This window comes from Phytophthora sojae, assembly GCF_000149755.1.
Source record: "Phytophthora sojae unplaced genomic scaffold PHYSOscaffold_7, whole genome shotgun sequence".
In the NCBI taxonomy this organism is placed as follows: Eukaryota; Oomycota; class Peronosporomycetes; order Peronosporales; family Peronosporaceae; genus Phytophthora; species Phytophthora sojae.
The window spans coordinates 3089865-3114997 of record NW_009258121.1 but is presented as its reverse complement, the minus strand read 5'-3'; the positions used below and the strand labels follow the sequence as shown (position 1 = coordinate 3114997).

General features: G+C 56.2%; 9 protein-coding genes across 9 annotated transcripts; 1 reads left to right on the top strand and 8 right to left on the bottom strand.

The window, feature by feature from the left end:
- Window positions 1–48: 48 nt before the first annotated feature.
- Window positions 49–1715, bottom strand: PHYSODRAFT_248938 (hypothetical protein; the record flags this gene model as incomplete). Its single annotated transcript, XM_009534474.1, has 2 exons — window positions 49–834; window positions 855–1715. The coding sequence occupies 2 exons, from the start codon at window positions 1713–1715 to the stop codon at window positions 49–51; spliced, it is 1647 nt and encodes a 548-aa protein (XP_009532769.1).
- A 1018-nt stretch (window positions 1716–2733) lies between these two features.
- On the bottom strand, window positions 2734–3591 carry PHYSODRAFT_249089 (hypothetical protein; the record flags this gene model as incomplete). The annotated part of the gene is made up of 1 exon (XM_009534473.1): window positions 2734–3591. One exon carries the CDS (start codon window positions 3589–3591, stop codon window positions 2734–2736), a length of 858 nt encoding a protein of 285 aa, XP_009532768.1.
- Window positions 3592–4266: 675 nt separating this feature from the next.
- On the top strand, window positions 4267–4938 carry PHYSODRAFT_516314 (hypothetical protein; the record flags this gene model as incomplete). Its single annotated transcript, XM_009534472.1, has 1 exon — window positions 4267–4938. A coding segment is annotated over one exon (672 nt), but the record flags the coding sequence as incomplete, so codon positions are not given.
- Window positions 4939–13212: 8274 nt separating this feature from the next.
- On the bottom strand, window positions 13213–13893 carry PHYSODRAFT_249024 (hypothetical protein; the record flags this gene model as incomplete). The annotated part of the gene is made up of 1 exon (XM_009534471.1): window positions 13213–13893. One exon carries the CDS (start codon window positions 13891–13893, stop codon window positions 13213–13215), a length of 681 nt encoding a protein of 226 aa, XP_009532766.1.
- Window positions 13894–15101: 1208 nt separating this feature from the next.
- On the bottom strand, window positions 15102–15341 carry PHYSODRAFT_516793 (hypothetical protein; the record flags this gene model as incomplete). The annotated part of the gene is made up of 1 exon (XM_009534470.1): window positions 15102–15341. A coding segment is annotated over one exon (240 nt), but the record flags the coding sequence as incomplete, so codon positions are not given.
- Window positions 15342–18488: 3147 nt separating this feature from the next.
- On the bottom strand, window positions 18489–18689 carry PHYSODRAFT_463396 (hypothetical protein; the record flags this gene model as incomplete). The annotated part of the gene is made up of 1 exon (XM_009534469.1): window positions 18489–18689. A coding segment is annotated over one exon (201 nt), but the record flags the coding sequence as incomplete, so codon positions are not given.
- Window positions 18690–18761: 72 nt separating this feature from the next.
- Window positions 18762–18947, bottom strand: PHYSODRAFT_419935 (hypothetical protein; the record flags this gene model as incomplete). Its single annotated transcript, XM_009534468.1, has 1 exon — window positions 18762–18947. A coding segment is annotated over one exon (186 nt), but the record flags the coding sequence as incomplete, so codon positions are not given.
- Window positions 18948–19643: 696 nt separating this feature from the next.
- Window positions 19644–20444, bottom strand: PHYSODRAFT_517745 (hypothetical protein; the record flags this gene model as incomplete). Its single annotated transcript, XM_009534467.1, has 2 exons — window positions 19644–19998; window positions 20029–20444. Coding segments are annotated over 2 exons (771 nt in total), but the record flags the coding sequence as incomplete, so codon positions are not given.
- Window positions 20445–21527: 1083 nt separating this feature from the next.
- PHYSODRAFT_515606 (hypothetical protein) lies at window positions 21528–21956 on the bottom strand (the record flags this gene model as incomplete). The annotated part of the gene is made up of 1 exon (XM_009534466.1): window positions 21528–21956. A coding segment is annotated over one exon (429 nt), but the record flags the coding sequence as incomplete, so codon positions are not given.
- Between the last annotated feature and the right edge of the window lie 3177 nt (window positions 21957–25133).

The following is a 25133-nucleotide window of genomic DNA, read 5'->3' as shown; positions in this document are numbered from 1 at the left end:
AAGGACGGAATCCAGCAAGAAAGTCAAAGTGACATATTCTGTAAGCTGTTACGCTGTCACCGTAAAGGTGCCCGAAGTACTCTCATACACTGTCAGGGTGCCAGTCAGACTCTTTGCGTACCCGCGGTGAACGAAGCGATACGTGCCAGCCACACTCGTTTGGCCTCCAGCTCGTATGTTCCACTCGCAAGTGTTCTTGCTTCCAGCGACGCCGTAGCGTTCCCAGTGGTAGCGAACATCCCAGTGAGCATCGGTCATGACGGTGCGGTACGAACTTCCATCGGACTCGAGCTGCTCGACGTCGCAGAACGATGTGACCAGAGTGAGCGCATTCTTCGGGTGAGCGCCCGCAAAGACACAGGAGGCCATGTCACCGATGGCATACGAGCTCTCGGGCTGTGTACGAACAGCGCTGAAGCCACCTGAAGGCGCCGTGTCGACAACTACACCAGTTTGGAAGGTTACGAGGGAGTCACGATCGATTTTCAGTGGGGTCGGGCCCACATCGAGCTCAATCGAAGTATCCACGATCGACGCTGCGACTCGAGACAGCTCTTGCTGTACGGCAGCGAGCTGGTTGCGACCGAAAAGCGTTGACGCGCCTTCGTAGTCCTGGACGAGGTATTCCTCTTTCGTGGTCATGTACTGCACGTACGCGTTGCTGATAGTCGCCAGCTCGACCTCCGTGACTCCAGCGTCTGCCAACGCCCCGTTCACAGTGCTACGGATGCGCCGTCCAGCCATGGTCGTGACCTCAAACGAAGTGACAGCGATCGCGAATTGGCTAATCTTGACGATCTGAACGGGAAGGATGTTGGGCGTCCACGGAACAGGCTTCGTGAGTCAAGCGGCACTTTGACGCTGTTCTGACAGTCCTGCACCCACTGCGGCGTCTTCGTGCTTAGAGCAGCTCCAAGCGCTTTAAAGAACTGATTGGTCTTGAGATCCCCCTCGCTAAACCAGCCGAGGCCGCGTCCATCTTCCGTGCCAGCAGCGAAGTTCTGTCCGACGATTCCAGGACACGTTCGGTCTGCGTACGGATCCTCGTCAGTGGCCTGGACACCATCGAGCGTCACATTGCTCATGTCCACGTACGAGAGCTTGGCGACCGCACTTCCTTGAATCAACTCGGAGGTGCTATTGATCAGCGCTGACAAAGCGTCATACTCTCGCCTGCCAATGATCTCAGCCGACTCAATCGTTGTGTTGCGGATCGTGCCGCTCGCCACCGAGTTGTGCGCCTGGTCGATGGCGTCCAAGATGCCGCCCACGATCTTGTCGAAGTTCTCGCTGATGTACCCGAGGATGGACACGTCGTAGAGGAAGTAGCCGGCAGTGCCTCCCGGTCCAGCGTGCGTGTGCGTGGCGTGTAGAACGACGTTCTGCTCGGTGTAGACGCCGTTATACTTGGTGGCGAGTTGAGCGAGAACTTCTTGGTGCACCAGCTGCATGACAGAGTGCAGGTTGCAGTGAACGAACATGACGCGGCTGCTGGTGACGGGGTCTTCGATGAAGTAGGCTCTGGCGTACAGCCGGTTAAGAATTCCTGCAGTGCTCTCCTTGAGATCCGAGAACCCCATCATGAGGACCTCCGCAGCAGGCCCGGTGATGTCGCTCTTGCCGATGCCAATGTTGGATTCAGCTCGAGCTCCCATAGAGAGCAGAGTCACCCAGGCAAGCATGGGCAACACGACTAGCGACTTGAACCAGTGCATCTTCACGAGAACTCCAAGCTGCTTGATGTTTGGTCTACTGTAGTGGGAAAGAAGAAATGGGAAACTTGTCAGCTCTCTGGAAGAGCGCCGAGATATGTGGGCAGGGATGTTTAGGCAGAATCTACCCTGTTGCCCTGCCGCCACTATCGATGTAGCGGTGTCGAGATGGGACTGGGCGTTGCTACCCACGCGCTAAAATATTTCCAATGCATTATTGGCCTGGAGAGTCCCGTGTCCTTATGCTGCTTCTGGTCTGTTTTGCTCGCAGTGCTCGTGCCCATAGCGTGTTGACGTGTCATGCAGCGCTTCCAAGCAGAAAGCAAAAGTAATCAACCAGATCTTTGAGCGCAGTGGGATGAAACATGAATACGCCACCAAGCAGCCGTGTTCAGCGGGACACGAACAGCACAGCCCCCGCGGTTGCTCACAAGGTCTGTTCCTGCACCATTTGAGCAGGGCAGGGAAGTAATCCCTATAATACGTAAGGAATACCCGCTCATCGAGGTCCCTCAAAATGAGAGACACGGACGTGCATTAGTCATCTAACCTCTAGGTTAGATAGAGGAGACATCTCAGACTGGTGCAAGGTTGCTGATAGAAACCAGACCACTACTCTTGAACAGTGCTGAGGTGCGCAATTGCAAGACGGCTTTGTGAGAGCAGACGGATATGCTATAACAATCCTGCGGCCAACCAAATGGTGTGATTCTACCGAAAAAGACTCGAGCTTGAGTAAAAGAAGATGTTCCGAATTTGATGCAAGCCTTATTACTAACCGAACCAAAAATTCCGTGTTTTTTTCGCGCCAGGATGTCTGACGTACGTCACTAGGGCCTGAGGTGGAGGAAGTACCGGTTGCAAGGCGATCGGGGGGTGCTGGAGCGTTTCTAACACTGTCGCGCGTTTTGGGTCAAATGATGGACTTGTCATTGTGCCATCCTTGAGGGCGTGGCGTGGCGGGTTAACTACGGCGAGGAAATTCGCGAATGAGCGCGCCACCTAACCGACGCATCGCCAGTCAGCGCCCCTCCGAAATGGATGACTGCCCACTCACCGCATCGTCCCACAGCTGATCCTCCAGAAGTCGATCGCTGGTCGAACGGTCGTCCATGTAGTAGGAACGGTGGTGACCGTTCCTACTCGGGACATCCTCCCCGACTGAAACTCGACGTCCTCGTCGAGCAGCTTCCAGCTTGTCGGTTTGCATTTTGGCCCGCAGTTCTCGCTGTTCAGCGCGCAACCCACTGAGCGTCCTCACGGGTTTCTTATCGCCTACGCAGCCGTCCGCACGCCAGAACGCTTCGCTCAAGCGCTCAGCTTGCTCCAGCTCTTCCAAGTCCTGCTGCCATTGCGAGTAGCGGTCCTCGGCCATCTTCAAGGGCGAACGCCCACCCGAAGTCGCCTCATACCATTTCAGCAAGTGGCTGGCCACGCAGGTCGCCACCACATAGCAACTACACCGCATTACCGTCTCGTCGGGCACGAGTCCGTCGCCGACGACCAGACCTCCATCAGCCAATATGTAGTTCAGCGTCAGCAGGAGCACTGCGACCCCCACCGTTCCTTGGCACACTTGCTCCACGAAGTCGTACACGAACACGACGGTGTAGAAGAGGGCATAAGCCAGCAACGACACGACCGCCCAGAATCCTCGACACACACAGCTCGCACGGTCGACCGTCCGTCTGCACTCGGCCTTGGATCCTTTCCAGTACTTGGCCGTCGACTTGCAGCTGAGCTCCAATACGTCAGGCAAGAAGACGCACCACAACGCGTGATACGCTTCCAACCACTTGTGTAGCAGCCTGCCGAGTGCTCTCCACGAGCCTCCAACACGATCATGGGCGTGGCCCAAATTGCTTCGAACGCTTTCCATCTCCGTTCCGCAGCCGGTCGACCTTGTACGGCCGGACCGTTCACAAAGCGACGGTAGCGCTTCAGGCACACCCGCACCAGCGTAGACCACTTGTAGACAAAGGCGAAGATTGCGCCGAGCAGTCGACCCGCGATACTCCACAGCGGCCTCGTCACCACTCCGCCAATCGCGCCAACGACCAACAAAACGGTCACCCACCAATATCTGCACAGCACCGTGAGCGCGACGCGCCACAGCACCAACGAACTTCAAAAGCACCACTCGATCACTTCAATAGTCGTCTCCATCTCGCCACCATGCGAAAGATAAAATGCAGCCCTTGGAGCAGCATGAGTCCACCGTTCCTGCTTACAGGCGAGTTCTGCAGCCGTCGCACTCGGCACTTCGGTAGATCCAGCAACCCACCGTTACATTTCGTCAATTCACCATGCTAGACACGACCGTGTCGCTCGTCAACCGCGTCTCTCCCTTCCCCGAAAGGAAATCACAGACCTTCAACTTCCAACGGTCGAGTCGTTGTCCATCAGTAGCGCACGCTCATTGGCTTCTTATCCTCATTTCAGCTTTCGCCGAGACAAGAGCAAGACGCCCAAGAACCCCACCACCATGGCCAAGTCTCGCGACGAGAACAAGGCTGTCATCATCTGACGACTGCGCTCGCGCTTGGACCGCATGATGCGCGGCGCCAGAGCCGAGGCCGACGCGCGACTGCGCGCGCAAGTCGACTTCTACGCCCGGCTGCGCAGATCCATCTTCGTCAACGGCGAGTCGCTTGGCGTCACTGCCCTCGACGATGTGGCCGTGGCCGTGCTGGCCGACGACACGCTGTTGCCCGCGCCCGACCGCTTCGCTGTTCAAGCTGTTCCTGCACCCGCGACCAAGCGTCCGGCCGCTTTGAGCGCTGATGACCAGAACGCCCCCGCCGCCAAGAAGCAGCGCAAGAGCTCGCGCACCCCGCAGTACCTGTTCGACTTACCGGACACCTGCCACCGCGACGTTCAGCGAGACGTCGAGAAGCTAGTCAAGGCCGCCGCCAAGCAGGACAAGACCCCGCCGCGAGCAGCGTACCCCTGGACCAGGCAGCGCGCCTGGTACGACCCGGAAGAGTTTCCGGAGCTCCACCTGATGCACTGGCGCTACTACATGCGCCACCGTGACACGTTCTTCGACTGTGCGCTGTACGCTCGCCGCCGCGACCAGCTCAACGCGAACCAAGGCCGCCTCGTGCTGGTGAGTGTGAACGTCTGCCTCTTCGGCTGGTACGGCTTCCTCGACCGCTTCGAGAACACCGTTCACGACAACCTCATGTGGCTCGGAGGCAAGGCCGCCAAGCGTTCCGTGTTGGCCAAGGGCAAGGCCAGCTCGGCGACGGACCTCGTCACGCTGTGGCGCCACGACCGTTCCCGCTACGACAGCCTGATGGCTCGCATCCTGGATCCGTGCCGCGTCGACGAAGACGGTTACCAGAGCATCCGTGAGCTGCTGGAGCAGACGGAGGCTTTGGACCCGACTCGTCCCCCGCACCTTCGACTCAGTGACGAAGCTCTGGCTCGCATCGCGCTCGACGCGGGCCGCAAGCCTCCCAACCCGGCCTGGATCGGCAACAAGAGCAGTGACATCTGGAAGACGCTGCTGACGAACAGCCGGATCCGCGTGCTCCAGGTCAAGATCGCCAAGCAGCTCAAGGAGGGCACGTACAGGGTCGTCATGGACTTGAAGCCGTTCCAGCGCAAGGAGCAGGGCGACAACGACTCGGACTACGCCGACGACGACGACACGCTCACCGTGCAGCCGCCGTCTCCGCCCGAGGAGCTCGAAGAGGACGAGTCCGAGGAGAAGCCGTCCACGCCGAGCCCCACGCAGGCAGACGAGCCCGACGACCAAGAGCAGGACGACGCCGACCAAGATAACCAAGCCGAAGACGACGAAGGAGGCCGCAGCTCGGACACCCACGACGCTCCCGAAGACGACGAGAAGAGCAGTTCTGGAAACGACAAGGGCGACTCGTCGGCCATGAGCAACCCCAAGAGGAAGAGCTCCGACTCTTCGAGCTCCAAGTAGTTCTCCGTGAATCAGGGACGCTCCTGACCGTTCATTATTTCCGTATTACTCCGTGCGTCCCTCCAATTAATTTCAATAACAACACGCAAACCGTTTTCCACTCGTTCCGTTCTTGAGTCTTGTAGTTCGACGGTTCATAACATCACTCCACGACCGTCTCTCCAAAACACAAACGCTCCCACCGTTGACCGTGCTACGCCATTAGCAGGTCATCGTCCTCCACTTCTTCATTGGCATCGGCCAGCCGCGAGCTTCGACGCAACTCGGGCAGCCGCAACTTCTTTCTCCGGGCTTGTTCAAAAGCCGTCACTAGGGCCTCATACTCAGGCATCAACTCGGCCCGAGGCACCCAAAACGTTTCATAATTCGCAACCAACACCAGGTACTCCACGGAACGGTCCACCGTTCGTTTCCCACACACTGCTAACAACGGCGAGTCGACACCCGTGACCCCCTTACCAACGGTCAGTCGTTCCGTGAAACTCGACGCGGGGAGGTCGGCCTCCTCCAGCGGTCCTTCTTCAGCCTCCCCTTCACCGTTTTTGACACCGTCCGGCACGTCATCCATGTACGGCCGTGTCCACTTGCCGCGAAACTTCTTCAAACTGTTCACATTGACCGTGACCACCTTGTCAGGATGCGACGTGATGTCAATCCGGTACGCATTATCGCCCACTTTCGCCACAACTCGGTAAGGACCGTGCCACGCGAACGCTAGCTTCTTCGTCCGAGCGTCCCCTCGCTTCTTCCGGAACAGTTGATACGCCCACACCGGGTCTCCCACCTCGTACTCCACGGCTACACGGCTACCTAACGGTTTTTCATGACGGTCTTGAGCCTTCACCAGTTGACGCTCGACCAGATGACGAGAATCCCACAGCGACCGGTATAACTCCCGTCGATACAGAGCCACTTCGTTGTTCTTCCACTTCTTCCCCAGGTTCAGGAACGCGACGTCCAGCGGTAGCGTAGCATCACGCCCGTAGAGAGAAAAGAACGGTGTATCGCCCAACGCCTCATGATAAGACGTACGGTAGGCAAACAACACTCGAGGCAAAAACAGATCCCAGTGCGTTTGCGCTTCACTCACGTGCATCTTGAGCATTCTCATGAGCGTTCCGTTGAACCGTTCCACGAGACCTTGAGTCTGCGGGTGATAGGCAGAACCGAACAGCTTCCTGATCCCGAGTGTTTGGTAGAACGATTTAGCGATTTCCGACGTGAAATTCCTACCGTTGTCACTCAACAACCGTGAAGGCACACCGTGCCGGGACACAACACCGTTCACCATAACGTCAACGAACGTGACGGAGTCCAATCGGAGAACTGCGAAGGCTTCGACCCATCTCGTGAAGTAGTCCACGAATACAAGAATGTACTTGTTGCCTCGTTCAGTCTCCGGTAACGGTCCAACGGCGTCGACCACTAGTAGCGAGAACGGTCCCGTGAGATCGGCTACGGGCATCCGTTGCATCTGCCCCGCTTGCCACGGTCTCGAGCCCTTCCCACTACCACAACGGTTGCACTCCCGGACGTACTCCGTGACATCCTTTCGCCATCCCGGCCAGAACGCATGTCTCCTCACCTTCTCCAGCGTCTTCGTCAATCCCAAGTGAGAAGACAGAACGTCGGAGTGACAGTAGTGCAACACGGTCTCCACATACGGTAACGGAACCACCGGAACGGTCAAGGACCGTGCCGGTCCGACCCGAGCTGGTAGATTCACACGCCGCATCAATAAACCGTTCCGCACTTCATATCGACGTTCCATCTTGACAACAGTCGCTCGCAGAAAGGGGTCGAGGGGCAAGACACCATCCAGTAGGAAAGCCACGAGAGCCTTGATCCACGGCACCTCTTGCTGCGCTTCTACGAACTGCTCAGAGTCGAGTCCGAACCGGTCCACAGGGGGAATCGGCGCGTCCGTTTCCGGACTGCTGCCAACGTCCTCGTTCGGACGGTCAGGTTCGTCATCATCCACATGTCCATCTGCACGCTCGCCAGCAACATCCTCACCGTTCGCAAGTTCACCGTTTGTACCAGGCTGCTCCCCGACTGAAGCCGGAAGCACGTCATCGACCGTGCTCTCAGGATTCAGGAGGTCGCTCATCGTCGGAGCCGCCACTGTGTCCATCGGCAACCGTGGCAGACCGTCAACATGACCCAAAGAAGCACCAGGCTTGTGATGAACTTGGAACTGGAGGTTAGAGAGCTCCATCGCCCACCGTGCAAGCATAGCGTTCGTCGTACGGTTACCGGGGCTGAACACCCACGTCAGCGCCTGGTGGTCCGTGTACAAATCGAACTCACGCTTGTCCAGGTAGCAGCGGAACTTCCTCGTTGCCCAGACAACACCCCAACACTCAATGTCCGAGATGCCATCTTGGTGGTTGATCCAGTTCTTCTGCGATCCAGTCAACAGCTTACTAGCGTAGGCCACTACACGGTCGCGACCGTTCACCTCTTGCATCAAGCAAGCGCCGACAGCGTACCGTGACGAGTCCACGTACAACTTCAACCGTTTCTTGCCATCCGGGTAGACTAGTATCGGCGGCTTCAAGAGCGCACGCTTCAACTGTCTAAACGCAGCTTCATAGTCCTCGTTCCACACGAACGATGCGTCCTTCACCTTCAACCGTTCCAGGGGCGCAGAGATCGACGCATACCCCGGGATGTAGCGACGGAAGTAACTCGTCAGACCCAGAAAAGAGCGGATACCATGCACGTCCACCGGACGCTTCACGTTCATCACGGTCTTCACCTTCTCCGGATTAGGCAGGATTCCAGTAGGAGTCACAATGTGCCCCAGGAACGCTACTTGCCTACGCCCCCAGTGACACTTCTTCATCTTGAGCTTGAACGCAGCCTGCTGGTACCGTGTCAACACTTGGCGCACACGAACCAGATGAGTAGGGAAGTCCTTACTGAAAATGACACAGTCATCGAGGTAAACCAAACAGATTCGCCACTTGAGGTCCACCAAAACGGTCTCCATCAACCGTTCAAACGCTGGGACAGCATTGCAAAGGCCAAACGGCATCACTAATCATTCGTACAGACCGTATTTGCACGTGAAAGCGGTCTTAGACACGCTGTCCGGGTGCATCGGCACGTTCCAGTAGCCAGAAGCGATATCAATCGTCGAAAACAGTTGAGCGTCGCCCAACACGTCCAGAATATCATCAATCAACGGCATGGGGTAACAGTCCTTCGCCGTTACCGCGTTCAACTTACGGTAGTCGATGCAGAATCTTATTCCACCGTCCGGTTTCCGAATCATCAGGACGGGGCTCGCCCTCGGACCGTTTGAGAGTCGAATCAGGTTCAGCTCCAAGTACTGCTGGATCTCCGTTTCCATGACTTCACCTTCAGCTAACGAGACACGGTACGGCTGCTGCTTGATCGGAGTGCTGTCACCAGTGTCGATCTCGAATTGCAACAGATCCGTCCGTCCGGGCTTCTTGGAAGAGTCCACACACATGCTGTGGAAACCGTTCAGTTCTCCTCGGAACAGTTACTTCTGCTCCGGCGACAGTTTAGACACCGAGAAATCGGCCTTCATAGCTTACGCTTTGTCGGGCGGGATGTCCGGCTTCGTAGCCTTCACCTTCTCGCCGACGCCCACTTCGCGCGCTTCAGACACTGACGCTGCACGCTCCTCCTTGGGCTCGCCACCTTCGGCGGGCACCGTTCCCTTCGGACCAACCATTTGACGCTCCGCACCCTTCGGATCGACCGTTGGCGGCTCGAAAGCCGACTCCGGGATCACGGAAGTGCACGCAATGACCGTTCCTTTCCTGATCCAGTACTCATCCGTAGACGCATGCAAACTTCGACGATGACCTGGCCTTCCTCGACCGTGCACAGCGACCGTGCCACGCACAGCGTCGGAGGCAGACCCAAAGATCCTTCGGCCAGAACGGTCGCCTTGTCGACGACGGCACCCACGACACGAGTCATCACGAGAGCTTGGCCACGCGGCGGGAACCGCACCGACGTCGTCATGTACGACTCCTGCACCATGGTGAATCCCAGCGTCAACACTTCGCCCGTACTCTTCAGAGTCAACGTCCGTTCCGAAACGTCGATCACTGCACCGAACGCTCCTAGGGCATCAACACCCAGGATCGCATCGACGTGGAGACGGTCAGCGACCAACAAGCTCATCGAGACTTCGACCGTTCCAAGACGGAGAGAGAGGGTAATCCAACCACGAATCCGCAACTTGTGCCCCGAGGAGCTCCTCACCAGGCCTTCGTACGGTTCCAGCGGCTCGGACGACCGTCCTAAACGCTTAGGCACGCGTCGAGCTACGAGACTTAGAGTAGCGCCCGTATCCGCTAGCATTTGAGACGGTAAGTAGTCAATATAACCGCTCGAGAGAGCCTCAAAGTTGCCAACAGCACACACCACCTGGCGTCCGTCCCCCACAGCGCGATACACGTCACATTCATCTCCATTTTCATCACAGAGCCCAAATCCGTTAGGCAAGTTGACCGTGACAACTTCCACGAGACCGGTCCGTGGTAACGGTGTCCGAGCAGGACGCTCGCACCGTACCACCTCAACGTAATGAGAAATGTCCTCTTCACGCTCAGGGTAGAACTCCACGTCTCCCAGTACTTCGGCATGCGGTTTGTACAACGTCGAAAAGTCAAAGCAACCCTTCTTCTCAGGCTGACGGCGACGGCGGCGCCTAGCACCAAGCGTCTTCGACCGCCCCGTACGGCCCCACAGTTTCGTCCACACCTAACCCGCGTTCTCCTCGAAATACGACTCGATACACGGTTTCAACCGTTTCCAGCAATCTCCCTTCAGACCATACTGTTCCACAACACGGTTGACGCGCTCGCGTAGCCGTTCCCAATCGGGGTCAGGCACCTTGTCACGCAACGGGGGAACATCCACCGTCCCACCTTTACCGTTCAGCACTTCTTCAGAACCGTTGGTTCGACCTCCGTAGTCTCTCGCTTCTTTCAGCAACCGGAACACAGCTTGACGCGCGATCGCTCTCTTGATCTTCGGATCGACGCGATGTACTCCACTTAGGACAGGAATCCCTTCCTCCACCGAGACCGTTCCTCCCGGGCCATCGGGAGGGCGCAAGACATTCTCGAACACGAAAGACTCGACGACCGTGTTAACCACGCTTGTGACCGTTTCATCTTCGGAATCCGACCGTTCGGAGGAGACATCAGAGCTGTGGATATCGTTGCCGACGCCAGACCGCTCCGAGGCCTTCCCCACCGTTCCACTTGACGCAGCTTGTCCACCATAGACGACATTCGCCACCGGAGTCCGGAAGTCTCGGTTCGCACCCTTGGCTTCCTCCGGCTTCTCCAGCATATCACCGCACCAATCTTGCCAGTACTCAGGCGTTCCAGAGGAGTCGGAGGCAGCTTGGCGCGTCCGCTCCAAGACCTCCAGTGAGATACCCAAGAAGCGAGCCAGCTCTTCCGCAGACGGTTCGGTCTGAGCTTCAGCGTTCTGCTTGACACGTTTCAGCAACTCGACCTCGTCCAGCGGATACAACCGGTCCTCAAGCTCCTTGTCGTACTCTTCCGGCTCGGCGGCGACATCCGTTCCAGCGAGAACAGACTCGCCTGCCCAGGCTCACAGTCATCCATAGCATCCAGTTCTTCGTCCGTAAATAAACGGCCGTACTTCGAAGTGTCCTTAGCCTCAATCGTTTCGGTTTCGACCGTCCTGGCCTCGACCGAACCGTTCACTTCCTTGCTCTCAGCAGGAACGGTCTCTTCATCCGTCCAAGCCGCGAACAAGCAGTCCGATACGTCGTACTCTTCGTCTTCCCACACTTCTAGGGGCGTCATCACCTCTTCCGGCGGCGTCACTTCAACCACGGCACTTCGTTTTTCACACGTCACGGTAGGGGGCTCCGACACTGTGCAATTCTCACAGCCCCGTGATTGTTGTCTCCTCACCGTTCCCAACCTCATCACACCGTTCAGGACTCGCAGCGACCAGATCTTCGTAGACCACTTCGACTTCCTTGCCTTCAACGTCCGCAACCAATCCTTCTCCTTCTTCATCCGTTCCCATGATCTTGAACCCGACTTTCTTTTTCTTGGTTTTCTTTTCCGCACATGAAGCTCCACGCATGGCAAACACCGGTTCGATCTGCTCCCTCGATGCATTCACACAAACATCAACGGTGGTCACCGTTCTGCCTTCAGCTTCACGGTCGCGATCACCACCACACGAGCCATTTACTAGACAAGAGGAAGGAGTGACTCTCTCCTCCCCTTCCTCCCGCCCCCGTCATTGGTTCGAAGCGGTTTGTGCAGACCTGGTCCTCAGCTCCCGGGCAGCACCACGGAGTCCCACAATGCCAGGACACGCACCGATAAGGTGACCTTCTTCCTCGCAGAACACGCACTTGGTAACGCCACCACCACCGTTCCGGCCAACCGTTTCAGGGCCGCGTTGGTAATTGGTGGGTCCCGCCTCACACTCCACAGCGATATGACCGTGAATGCCACAGTTGTGGCACGTCATGGACTGGCGGCGGCAGGTCTCTCGCGAGTGACCCACGTAGCCACACCGGCCACACACAGGCGCCCCCTCTTGCGTTCGACTGTCAGCTCCCATACGGATTCCTCGGACCGGTCGACCGTTCCCACGAGGACCTTGACCGTTCATTCCAGCACCAGGACTCGAGTCGTAGCCGAAACGTTGGGCATGCGGTTCCGCGGCGAGCGCGGAGGCTGCCAGCGATTCTGCATCATCAGCTGCTGCCACTGCTGCTGCTGCGTCATGATCGTCGTCATCTTCTCCGCAAGCACGCCCACAGCTGCCATCGGGTCGTTCGCGGGCGAGGCATCGCTCCCGCTCGACTTCTTCTTCTCGTCCGAGAACTCGTCGCCTTCTTCAATGGGACGCGACATCTCCTTAGCCAATAGCCATTCGCAGGCCTCCGGAATATCGCACGCCGGTCCCGAGTCGAGACACGCCAATATGCGCTTGTTTCGGAGTCCGCGACGGAACAGCTGATATCTCATCTTCCTGTTCGGATAGTCCAACGGGTCACAAAGATCCGTCACACGGTCACCCCACTCCTTAACGGATTCGCCACGCTCACAGTGAGCGGACTGCAACCGTTCCCAGAGCTGGTCAGCCGTTCGGCTGAGGAACAGGTTGTGGAATCGGACCTTCAGAGTCGCGAACGTCTTGATGGTCGAGTTGTTCCACCACCGTTCACCTTCAGAGCCCTTGATCAGTTGTCGGAACACTAACAGCCGAGACTAGTCCGGGAGGTGGCTGGTGTGAGCTTCGAACAGCTCCCAGAAGTCACGCGCCTTGTCCATGCTGGTCGTGTCCGAGTAGAAAGCAGGTAGGATTGGAGACCATAGACGACAAATCACGGTCATTCCGAACGGTCGGGTTGTTCATGGGGGCACGGTAGCCACCGTTCCGAGCTTGGGTAGGCATCGGCCGTCCGTTCGTTGAGGCACTCACCGCAGTTCTGACAGGTGCTTTGTAGTGCACGACTGTCTTCACTGGTCCCATCGGTTGGGTCTTCACCGGCCTCGTAGGTTGGGACTACCCTGTAGGCTCCACTTTCAACTTCCGCTCCATCTTCACCGTGGGCTTCGGCACCGTTCCCCAGCCACCGTAGCCTCCTTGCTGGGCACCGACGCTCCAGCCAAATACAGGACCTCCAGGCAGACGCTTCTCCGTTCCCGTGTACATCGGGATGAAGCCACTCGGGGTCCTCTGCTGCTGCACTTCTTCAAGTTCTTCCTTCACGTAGTCCGTGTAGTAGGACGGTTCGTACTCAGCGAGTTCACTGTAGCCGTAGTCCTCCGCCGACCAGTACTGTTCCGTTTCATCAAATTCGGCATCCTCACCGTCTTCCTCGACCGTTTGCACAGCCTCGGGGCCTGGCGACGGAGCCATCTTCATCTCGAGCTCTTGTTCTGCTTGAGCTCCGACCGCATCACCGTGTTCATCTGCGGTCTTGTGTTCATCATCGTCTTCATCGGCCCAAAGAGCCTCCCTCGTTTCCTGGCGAAGCGAGTCACGACCGGCAGCAGTGGCTACCTGCGCCGTCGCGTCCACTCCGCTCGCATCTCCGGACGATCGCGGGCGTCGCTGCCCCAGTAGAGCCGACGTGGTCCCACCGTGTTGCAGCCGTCGCAACCGTTCCGCTTCCAACCGTGCCACTTCATCTTGCACGGACCGCTGAACCCCATTCTCTCCTTGCTCTCCAACAACCGTCATCTTCTTCAGAAAGTCTTCTTCACTCGACCTTCAGCATGCGATCTTCTTCACTCGAACGCGCGAAACAAACTCCAATCTTCAAACTTCAATCTTCCAGGCTTCAAACTACTTCAGGCTCCGAGCGAGCCGACCAGAATTACCGGTGGAACCGAGCGTTCTGTTCACCGTTGACTTGACATTGACCTTGACCGTTGAGGGCTCCGAGCGAGTCGACCGTTTACTTCTTGACCTTCTTGACCATGACCAGTGGGGGTACTTCGCGTACCGTTCTTCCAATCCCACAGCGGTGCCGAGCGCACCGTTCACACGACACAATTCCAGATCCAGACCGTTCACGCGTCCCGTCCGAGGCGAAGACTGGGACTCCAGGCAGACTCCCGAAGACCAGACGAAGCTCCACCGACGCGAGAACTTGACCCGTACTGCCGTCGTTCAGACTTCACAACGAAGACCCTACCCTGCTTCTCCACCACGTGTCGCGAGTGCCCTGGATGGGACGGTCAAGCGTTGTATAGAAGCTAGAACGGTTAGGCAGTGGCACAAATAGCGAGAAACAGAGCTAATATGCAAAAGCAATCAACTTGTTCTCTCCAGTGCAGATTCACGACTGACCCTACTTCCTTACCGCGCACGGAGCCTGACAGCTTGTGCTTCCTTCTTCTTTCGGCTCTCTGTCGGCTTACGTGCCGACTTCAACACGTCACCGGCTCACCTGGCTCTCGTTTCACCCCTTCGTCCTTGGCTCACCTCACAGCTCACGTCGTGAGCCACACGGTGCTCCTGACCTCCGTCCTGCCCTTCGCGGCACTGCTCACCCATCGCTCGCGTCACTGCTTCCATCGTAGCCGAGCGCGCCACCTAACCGACGCGTCGCCAGTCAGCGCCCCTCCGAAATGGATGACTGCCCGCTCACCGCATCGTCCCACAGCTGATCCTCCAGAAGTCGATCGCTGGTCGAACGGTCGTCCGTATAGTAGGAACGGTGGTGACCGTTCCTACTCGGGACACAAAAATTCCGTGTTTTTTTCGCGCCAGGATGTCTGACGTACGTCACTAGGGCCTGAGGTGGAGGAAGTACCGGTTGCAAGGCGATCGGGGGGTGCTGGAGCGTTTCTAACACTGTCGCGCGTTTTGGGTCAAATGATGGACTTGTCATTGTGCCATCCTTGAGGGCGTGGCGTGGCGGCTACCCCACATGAATTGCCGCCTTACCGGCTGCATGGCGGGTACTCGCACATTTGCCGAGCGAGATCCACTGTGCCATTCGCCGATAACACCGGGTAGTCTTCAAAGGCATTGGATAGCCAACGCCCCATGAGCTTGATGATGAGGCGATCAGCGCCAGCGTTAAGTAATGCCGTAGCCCCTCCGATGCGAACGGAGTGTGTTGAGTAGCGATTCGGTTCGAAGCCATTTGATGCTGCTGCGTGCTTGATGATCTTGGAGACGTCCTCCGACGTGATACCACCTCGCCGCAGCGATACTGCTGGGTCATTTGGACATGTACCAAACGCAGCAGCCGCCTTATACACCCAGCGTGCTGCTCGTACCGGGCAGATCAGCTTATCCCCGGACTTGTGATGGTACCGCACCTCCTCTCGCCCAAACTGATTATCTTTGCGCCATGAAGTGTTATACCGACGACGTGTGCCCTCTTCGGTGAGACGACGTTTTCATCACGGTCGAAGAAGCGGATTGCCGACAGTCGCAAGATGTAGTTGTGAACCTTCTTTCCGATGAAGAGGTACTCGGAGCATCTAAAGAAGTACCCCAAAAGCAGCCCACCCCAGATAAGTTGATCACGTAGCTGTGATATATCGAGGCTCTGAAAGAGAGTGCGGAGCAGCCGCGTGGTCAAGGGCTGCTGCTTAACAACTGGGTCCGTGAAGCGGCGGATACCTCGCAGCAGGATAGCGTGACTTGCGTTTACACCCGGATCGTAACCTGCAGAGTTGCGGTGGAACCACCGCACAGCACACAGCTTGGTGCAGATAGTTGAGTAGGTGTTTCTAGCGTGTTTTCGATTCATGCCATACTTCCAGAGCTACACGGCGTAGGCACCAAGCTGCTCAGCGTTTTTGTCGATGTCCGTCGCTGATAGCCATGGACTCGAGTTCATCAGAGGGCACCATGCCGTCCACTGCGCCCACCCACGTGAATACCGCTCCCTCGACGACTGTGTTAAGGCACCTGCTCGCAATAACGCTCCCAGAGACGCGAGAGATCGCGCAAGGCGGCTGGTATCTGCACCTGTGTCCAATCAGACGATAAGTTAGCAAACTCGGCCGCAAGCACCGGCGACTGCCATATCCTGCTTCCTGCGTCCGCCATTTGGTTGTCCACCCCAGCGACGTGGGCAGCTGTAGTATAGAATTCATGCTGAACTTCACAAATACCCAATATACGGAGGAGCATTTGAGCGAACGGGTTGCGGCTCGTCTTGTGGTTGCTCCACGCCACTGCGGACGTGTTGTCGATCCAAAATTTTACGAGAGCTTCCTCATTGTCCGTAGGGTCTTTCCATGTACAGCCCCACACTAACGACGCAAACACTGCGCTCATTAGTTCACGGACGTTAATGCAGAATGTGCTGTCGCCCTCTTCGTTGCACTGACGAATTAAGTCGATCTCGGCATCGGTGAACTGAACCTGGAGATATTGCTTGGGAAGCGGGAGCAGAGCGCACAGGCCCTTGTCACTGGCGTCCATCTGGATGTGGTAGTTTGGTTCCTGACGACGCGTGAATCTAGACAACGGGACAGCGTTCAATTTACCGATTCGAATGACCATTTCAAACCACTGCAAATCTTCCTTTGCCTCGAACGATACCTCCATGCTTCCGAACCTCGGAGCAGCTCAAGCTAGTACTACAAGGCGCTGGAAGAATGGTGTCGCAGCTCTGACGCACGTGACAACGTGTCGTAGACTTCCTAGAGCTTTTGCAACTGGGTCCGGGTCGTTTTTGCCCGTGTTGCCATGTCGTGCACACGATAATACGCTTTTGAAATCTTCTCGGGGGGCATAGAGACTGTGTTGGAGTGCAGGTTCCAATCTAGACCGAGGGCGCGCCCTTCCTTAAACCAGCCCGTGAACTTTTTCTCGTTGCCTGCATCAGGATCCAATACGGCGATCATAGCTGTTCGCAAGGCGAATTGGGCTTCCGCCAGCCGAGAGCCTATATCAGGCTCGATCGCTGTGTGGTCATCACACCACGTCTTGGCATCGAAGTTGTTCTTTCCAGATGTAGGTTGTAAGGGCCATTCCGGTGCCGAGCAGGAGTAAAGGTGCGAAATAGCAGCACCAGCTACCCAGTATGACACTGGAGAGTTTGACCAGCCGAATGGGCAGCACAGGTCGATAACCAGGATCCCAAGCTCGGGTATCGTGCCTGCAAACCGGTCGACGTTGTCAGCGGACACCGGGATGTTCCTGAACGCTCCATTCACGTCTCCAGCCATTATCTGCTGTAGTTTTGGGAAGACTTCGTCCACATCCAGAATGCGATTGGCCAATGCATCAGGACCGTCATAACAAACGTCAATCTCATGATCGGGAACAGTGTTGTCATTGACCGAGGTGCCCGGGGGAAATGACAAATCGTAAATTAGACGAGCATCAACAGTGAGGTCCGCATCACCCTTCTGAACAGTCCCGAATGGACTGCATTTGACACCATGCAGTATTGACAGTAGCTCCAATCGAGAATCAGATAGCGGTTCTCGTCCTGCCCTTTGCGGAGGCGTTTAACAATGATATGCAGGGCTCGTACAACCGACCCATGATTTGCGGGTGGTGCGTCTTGTATTGCGAACCCCGATGTCAACCGGGAACATACCCCGTGCTGCACAATCTCGGCCCACTGAGTTTTGTAGCGGTAACTTTGCCATGCTGATAGGGATGTTGGCTCGATCAGCGATTTATTGGGACGGGGGTCATGCTCAGTCTCGCCTCGCAGCAGTCGAACAAATTCGGGCAGCTGCATACCAGAGCGCCGTATGAACTCACTGTAGACGGACTGATTGTTTCGGTCGAGCAGGTACTTCGTGTGGCCCCGTTGCGTTACTGTCGACGCCATTGGTTGTGGCGGTGATAAGGCTTGTCGTCTTAGCGCGCTAATCAGCCTAATCCGAGCAGTGTCAACGTGCAGCTCTGCTAACCGGCGGTGGGCGAGGCTGGTAGTATCGAACCTTCGTTGGCGCCGCCGAATAAAGTCAGCGGCCGGAAATGGTGCATCAGCCGACGAAGCGAGAGGCTGCTGTTTGTCGCCTTCGCTTTCGCGCGACTCATTGCTTCAAGTGAGGGTGGGCCCGCCGGCTTGTACCGGCTGGGTGACCCCAGGGTGGACGGGCTCGGCGACATGGGTCGGTGAGCGGCCCGAGTGTGGACGGGTTCGACGACATGAGTCGACCGAACGGCCCGATGGTGGGCGGGCTCATCGACATGAGTCGATCGAGCGGCCCGGTGGTGTTTTGACACGGAAAGATAGACCTGAATGGTGGTTGAACAGCGTGTGGGTGTATATACCGTTGCCGATTAATTGACCCCGATGCACTGGGGGTGCGAGTAGGTCCTACGTTCCGTGCCCGACACCGTCACTGTATGTCTGCGGAAAGGCCTCCGTAGTTCTTGGTAAGGAAGTCGCGTACAATTTCCGGCAGCGCTGCCGGCTTGAAATGGCAAAGATGCTTGATTACACAGTTGCCGTTCTTTCCCCGGCAGCCTTGGGCAGATAGAAATTTCAGGCAAATCTGCTGGTTGCCTTGTTTAGGAAGCGCCTGCCGAACTTCAAGCGGAATCGGAATGGGCTTGTCCGAGTTGATGGTTCGTCCGCCCCGCGAGTGATGCTCTGACCGACCGGAGCTGGAGTGAGTTGACTTTACAGCGGCGATGACATCATGGCGCAGAATCATTTGATGCACCCGGATAAAGGCGTCGTGTGATGCACAGAAATATGTCTTGATATCCGCGACAGCTTTCCAATTCTCATCCGTAATAGCTAGCCGAAACAATTCCAGCTGATCGTCGACCCAGGCTGCAATTTCGGTCAAAGCTTGTTGGGAAGCCATCAACTCGCTCAGTCGCAACTCGCCGAGGAAGTCGGAGGCGGCTTTCAGCGTCTCGTGAACCACGGGCTTGTAGAGGAGTTGGGTAATGGCACACAGGACGTCGACACACCCAATCAGAGTAGTAAAATCAGCAGGAGGTTGCGCAGGATGCAGGCTGTTCTTTTTGGAAAAGTTGCTCATGTCGTAAACTCGAACACGCTTCCTCTTCTCCAGCTCTGTCACGCGGCCGAAATGTAAAATTGAAAGTCCTCTCGTACCGAAATCCCAACCAAATAGCGCACGCAGGACAGCAGGGTGATGGAAAAAAACAAACTTTCGCCAATGAATTTGAACGAACTCCACAAACCGCTGCGCCGTCATTGACGCGTACTTACCGTCAACTAATCCCACGTGAATAGTCGTCTGCATGCCCGTCGCGGGAAATTGATTTTTATCGCCACTACCATCTTCGCGTCGGGCTGCCGCTGCACCCAGAGTATCAGTTGTCGAAGCATTGCGCTGCAGAGCGATCAGTTGATCGACATCCCGCGTACTCTGCGACTTTCCACCTACTCCATGTAATACTGTGTCCGAGTGAATTGAGCCTGGCAAAGCTGTCCGCCCTTGTACGTTTAGACGCCGACGCTTCGTTTCACGTTGCTGAGTCGAGCTCACACCACTGTGAGCGGTAGGAGGGTCGGCGGCATCGTCGTCAGAGTCACTCAAGCCATCGCTAAGCACGACCTCAGTGGCAGCAAGGGTTCTTGGTTCCTGCTGCGCGATCGGTTTGTCAAAGATGGTGTCACCAAAGATTGCCTCCGATGGGTGCGGCCGCCCACCGTCCTTGTAGTAGACGTAGTCGAGTATGTGCTGGACTGAGACCTCTGCGATGGCAAAATTCCCAATATCAAGCAGAGGCAGAATTCGGGCCTCGTCAAGTTCATCACTCCGGACCCCCTCCAGCAGCTGTGTAGCATCTCTGATCGCTGGTTGGTCGATCCCATTGAACTTGTTATACACTTTGTCGTGTATTTGCCTCATCTCTCCGGCCATCACGAAGCTCGCGCTTTGCCCGGCACACGGCTATAACGCATAAATCTCGACTGCAACATCCTGAGTAGTGTCCGATACGAACTTCAACGAGGTCTCAACACCACGAAAGTTCACATCAAGCAGGCCATGTTGCAGCTCAGGTTCCCAGCTGTATCCGATCACTAAGCCGTAATCCCAGACCCGAGCTGTTCCGGGGCGGACCCGTGACATGCAGATGACGCCACCCACAAACGTACCGACACCATTCTCGGCTTCTGCGGCTGACACGACTCTTAGGGCCAGCTCTTCCTGGGGAAGCTCGACAGCTTGCGAGGGCTCCTCCGACCAGCGCCCACTCTGCACCAGCTTTACCTTCACCTTCGCTCCGCGTGCGAGGGTGCCGTCCACCTTGCCGTACGAGAAGCCCACGAGGTTGAAAACGCCCGGCCGAAGGTAAAAATAGCTTGGGGCCATGCGGGGCAAGACAGGAGGTCCGAGAAGTCGTCAGGCTTGGAGGTTTTAACTGCGGCGAGGAAATTCGCGAATGAGCAGGACTGGAGCCTACTCGCTTCGGAGTCCCTCCCGGTCTAACTATAGCCTAACTGCGACAGCGGGAAACACCGCCTTTGTCAGCAACTGCTCTAACCTATGTTACCTCTGTTGCTTCCGCAACCTACACTTCAGTGAAATGGTGCGAGCAGATAAGCGTAGTAGGAACGAGTTTGGAGTTCTTGTAAAACGCTGCTCGTTCTCGTGCTATCCTACAGTACACCAGCCATCCCAGCTCCCTGGAAGCTCGAGGGAATTGCCAGTACGGTACTCAACTGAGAAAAGCGCGTGATGTTGCCAACTATACCACGCCTATAGAATTCCGCACGGGTGGTATCGTTAAAACTCTGTCGAGTTTTTCTAACGAAGAGGACTATTGAACTTCAATTATTGGCGTTTTCCGCATCCACTCTCAACACTTGTGCGTGGGGCAAGGCAATCCGTTCAGTACTAGAGAAGGCAAGCCTCAGCTCGGGGCTCGCAGAGAGCTGAGCTGAGGCAGCCCCGGGTGAGGTGTGGTGGGTTTTGCGAGCGCGCAGTGGCAGCGACTCGTGCTGGGCCGCGCTCGGTGTTGGGCTTGGGCGCTGCTTGTCCGAGGCGAGGGAAGACCACAAATGAGCGGATTGCCAAAGCTAATCCTACCTAGCGCTGGGAAAATCCGCCCAGCCGGACACTGCATTCTGTAGGGGCGTATCTAAGCGGGAAACCAGGCCACCTACACACACATACACTTGATTGGTCCGATGAGCGGCGAGGATGGCACCGATGTTGCCACGCGGCAACGAGGCGCGTCGTATCGTCGAGGCTTGGTCATGACGCACGAAGTCTTAGCCGTTCAGCGGGAAAACACTTTTTCCCTACTTGAAAAAGTACCAGAAAAGTGCTAGCTCTAAGCTAGACATCCATAACTCGGTGAATGCCATCATAATCAAGGGTTAAATCAAGTTGAAGCTAGCAACCAATCAAAGAGCCGCACAGCAAAATGACGTGTTCAAAGACCTCCGTAGCCTACGCAGTCACGGTGAACGTGTTGGACGTTGCCGTGTACTCCTTGAGTTTGCCCAGCAAGTTCTTCGAGTACCCGCGGTGCACGAAGCGGTAGGTGTCAGGGACGCTCGTGCGGCCGCCGGGGCGGATGTTCCACTCGCACTTGTTCTTGCTCTCGGAAATGAGGTGGCGCTGCCAGTGGTAGCGCAAGTCCCAGTGCACGTCGGTCAGCACGGTGGATATCGAGCCGCTGGGGTCTTGCATCTCGACGTCGCAGAAAGACGAAACCTTATTCAACGCGTTCTTCGGGTGTGCACCGGCGAACACAACCCAAGCCGCGCTTCCAATGGCGTAAGAGCTGTCGGGCTGTTTGATCACGGAACTATAGAAGCGCATGAAGGGCGCCGAGTCGAACACCACACCCGTCTGTATCGTGATGAGCGATTTGCGCTTGTGTGACGAGGCGATGCGGTGTTTTCTCCCAGAAAACAGTTATAGGCCCTCCTTGACAGACCTCAGGCTTCTAGAGCTTTGGATCCGTCTCGGCTGGCACAGGGTGTGTGTTGTCCAGTACACGCTGTTGGTCAGGCGCACGATGTGTATCCCTTGGGTAGCGATTCTTTTCACCAGGAGGTTAGTATCGACCCCGTGAATCAGACAGCTACGCCGGGCTAACGCTGGAACAATCCAACCCGAATAGAGTTGTACACGTTATACAATCACACAAATACTTCTTTGCCCTCTCTTCTTTCTCTAGGCCCAAGGCTAAGGCCAAAATACAAGTCAACTGGTCCAAATCCAAGACACTTGATCAATCTTGGGAACACGCACCACCTCTCGGAGAGAGGAAACGATCTACCCTGTCGCCAACTTCTTCAGTTCGACACAGGCCCAATAGACCGCAAATATACAACAAAGACGGTCTGCAATCCGCCAAATATACAGATATGTAATAGATATGATCACGTCCAGGCCGAAGCAGTGGATCACTTACCTAAAGTGCTTTGAATTTTGTCGTGGAGAACGGCCTTCCAGGCTGTGAAAGAAGCACTTGTGCCCTTCGAAGCAAAACGAATTCTGTTTGGTTAAAGGTCACATGCAGACGAAATCTTTCCTAAGCGACCCTTCGGAGACTGCGATCTTTCTGCGGAGTGTTGGTCTGACCTTGAAGGGTCGCCAAACTGGATACCTTCTCGGGTTGTTGGGTACACCTAGGATCTTGGAAGATGCCATAGTGAAACCAAGTGTTCTTGGGTTTGGAGCCTCGGAACGCCTCAAGCCGAGGTCGTTCTTGGAATTTTGTGGGAGGTAAGTCTGGGAACGCGAAGTCTGGGAATCGTTATTCCGGGAAAACAACGTAGAATCTGAGAAGTGCCTCAGCTCCCAGGTTGTAAGCCAGAGTCGAGTTCCGCCGTACTTAGATATACTGGGGAGGATCGCTCGTATTCCGTTGCACTTCATGGAACGGGATCAACTCGCCCACATTGATCTATCTTCCGGGATTCAGCGTCCATTCGCAGACATTACCCTTGTTTTTATAGGAGACTCCAAATCATCCAGTATCACCAAGCTCCATATCATTGGGACTTCCCAGGGTCAGGTGCATTCACCCGAATTTAGGGATCGACACCGCGTCACAACCCCCCATTGGCCAATTCGAGCCACGGAGGCAACTGGAGAGTCGAGATGGGTCTAACTGTCCAACATCTGAACTCTAGTCTGGGCCGCGAGGTACTCAGACGACACGCGGGTTGAAGCAACCCGATCATCACCAGCAAAGCGGCCTTGCGCAGCAGGAACGGAGCCACGCGCGCGCGCCTTTGAAAGGGAGGCGTCCGAGCGCTAGCAGCCCCGCGCAGCTCGCATGACCACTCGCCCTAGCTCCATGTACCAGCACGTGCAAGGAAGCAGCGTATACAATGCAGGTTCGACGGTCGTTGCAGCGGTCACCACCTGCGGCAATCTTCGCGTGTCACTGTCGAGTTGGGCTTCACGCTACACTCCCGTTGGTCACGCTTCATCTCCAGTCGCCAAATCATCACTTCAAAAGTCATTCATCATTCTGGAACCAATCCATTTTGTCGTTGTCGGGTCAAGTCGTCATAGCGTCAGACTCGTGCACATATAATCACATCCAGCGCCTGAATCCCAGAACTACTGGGGGTTCCCCACAGCGTCGGAATCACCACCTGCTTGCATCGCGCGAAATCGAGTCCGCGCCTTAGCGCCCTTGTTGAACTCGTAGAGCAGGTTACCCCAATTTAGCTGCGTCGCCGGGAGCCATTCCAAATCTGAGTATCCATTCCATTTCACGAGATGTTCACGAACTCTTCGCGCGGTTCTGGTCCTCTTCGTCCAGCGGAGGTCTTTGATAATCCCCACCTCGTACACGCCGGATTGCTCTTTAGGATCCCAGCTATCTTCTGGTAATAATGCTGCGTCGAAGTCATCCTCTTCGGCCACTTCGATCTCCACCGTTGGGCGTTCTGGGAAGAGCGCCCCGGCTTCAACCTGCTGATGTGTACCCAGGGACCTATTCGATAGCCGGTGCCTTCGATCTTTAGCCGTACGCGGAAATCATCGCGGAATTCTTCAATTCGAAAGGGACCATGCCACATACGCGCGAATTTCTTGGTCAACCCGGGTTGCACACGGACCAGATACAGCCAGACAGAGTCACCAACTTGGAATCCAGCTTTGAGTTTTCCCGATAGTTCCCGCCATTTCCGAGTCTGGGCTTCTGAGCGCAGCCGTTTAGCTTCCTTCTGCAAGTCTCGAGCCCAAGCATGAGCGAAACTATAATCGCGTTGCAATTTGCGTCTCCACTCGTAAGCCGACTTCTGTTCCAGCCCCGTGGGTGGTGGACCTAGCATAGCCGACACAATGCTCTTCGCATCCCAGCCATGGGCCAGATAAAAGGGCGTTTCGAGCCGGGTCGAATCAAAGGAGGTGTTTAAGGCGAACACCAACTTCTCCGCATGATCATCCCAGTCGCTCTGATCTGCTTCCGCTACATAGGCCCGGATGCTCCTCACCATAGTCTGCACCGATATTTCTTGTTGCCCATTGGCTTAAGGGCGATACGCCAACGTCGCTCGCTGTTTGGTGCCCAGTATTTCCCTGAATCGACTGAAAACTTCGCTCATAAGTCTGGGGTCTTGGTCGTGCCTGAGCATGGAGCTCGCACCGAAGCGCCGGAAGACAGCCTCTTCATAGGCTTCAGCTACGTCTTGTGCTGTCGTCGAACTCATGGGCTTACACATCACGAAACCCGAGAACATATCTTGAAAAAGCAAGAGAAACGTATTCCCTCGTTCAGATTTCGGGAGGTGCGTGACAAAGTCCATCGACAGCACTTCGAACGGAGCGTTGGGCTCAATATTCCCAGGCGACGGCCCGGGATTAGGGGGCTTCCCCTTTCCAGAGGCGCAGTCCACATACTCCTTGACAAAACGTTCAACATCAGCGTAGAGACCTGGCCAAAAGAACTCTCGACGCAGGCGTTCGTGCGTCCGCGTAATTCCTTGGTGACCGCCATGAAGCTCTTCGTGACAGTGATGCAGCAAGTCCTGGCACAGATCGTGAGGAACCACTAATCGAGGTTTATCTCGTGCATCTCTTGGCCTA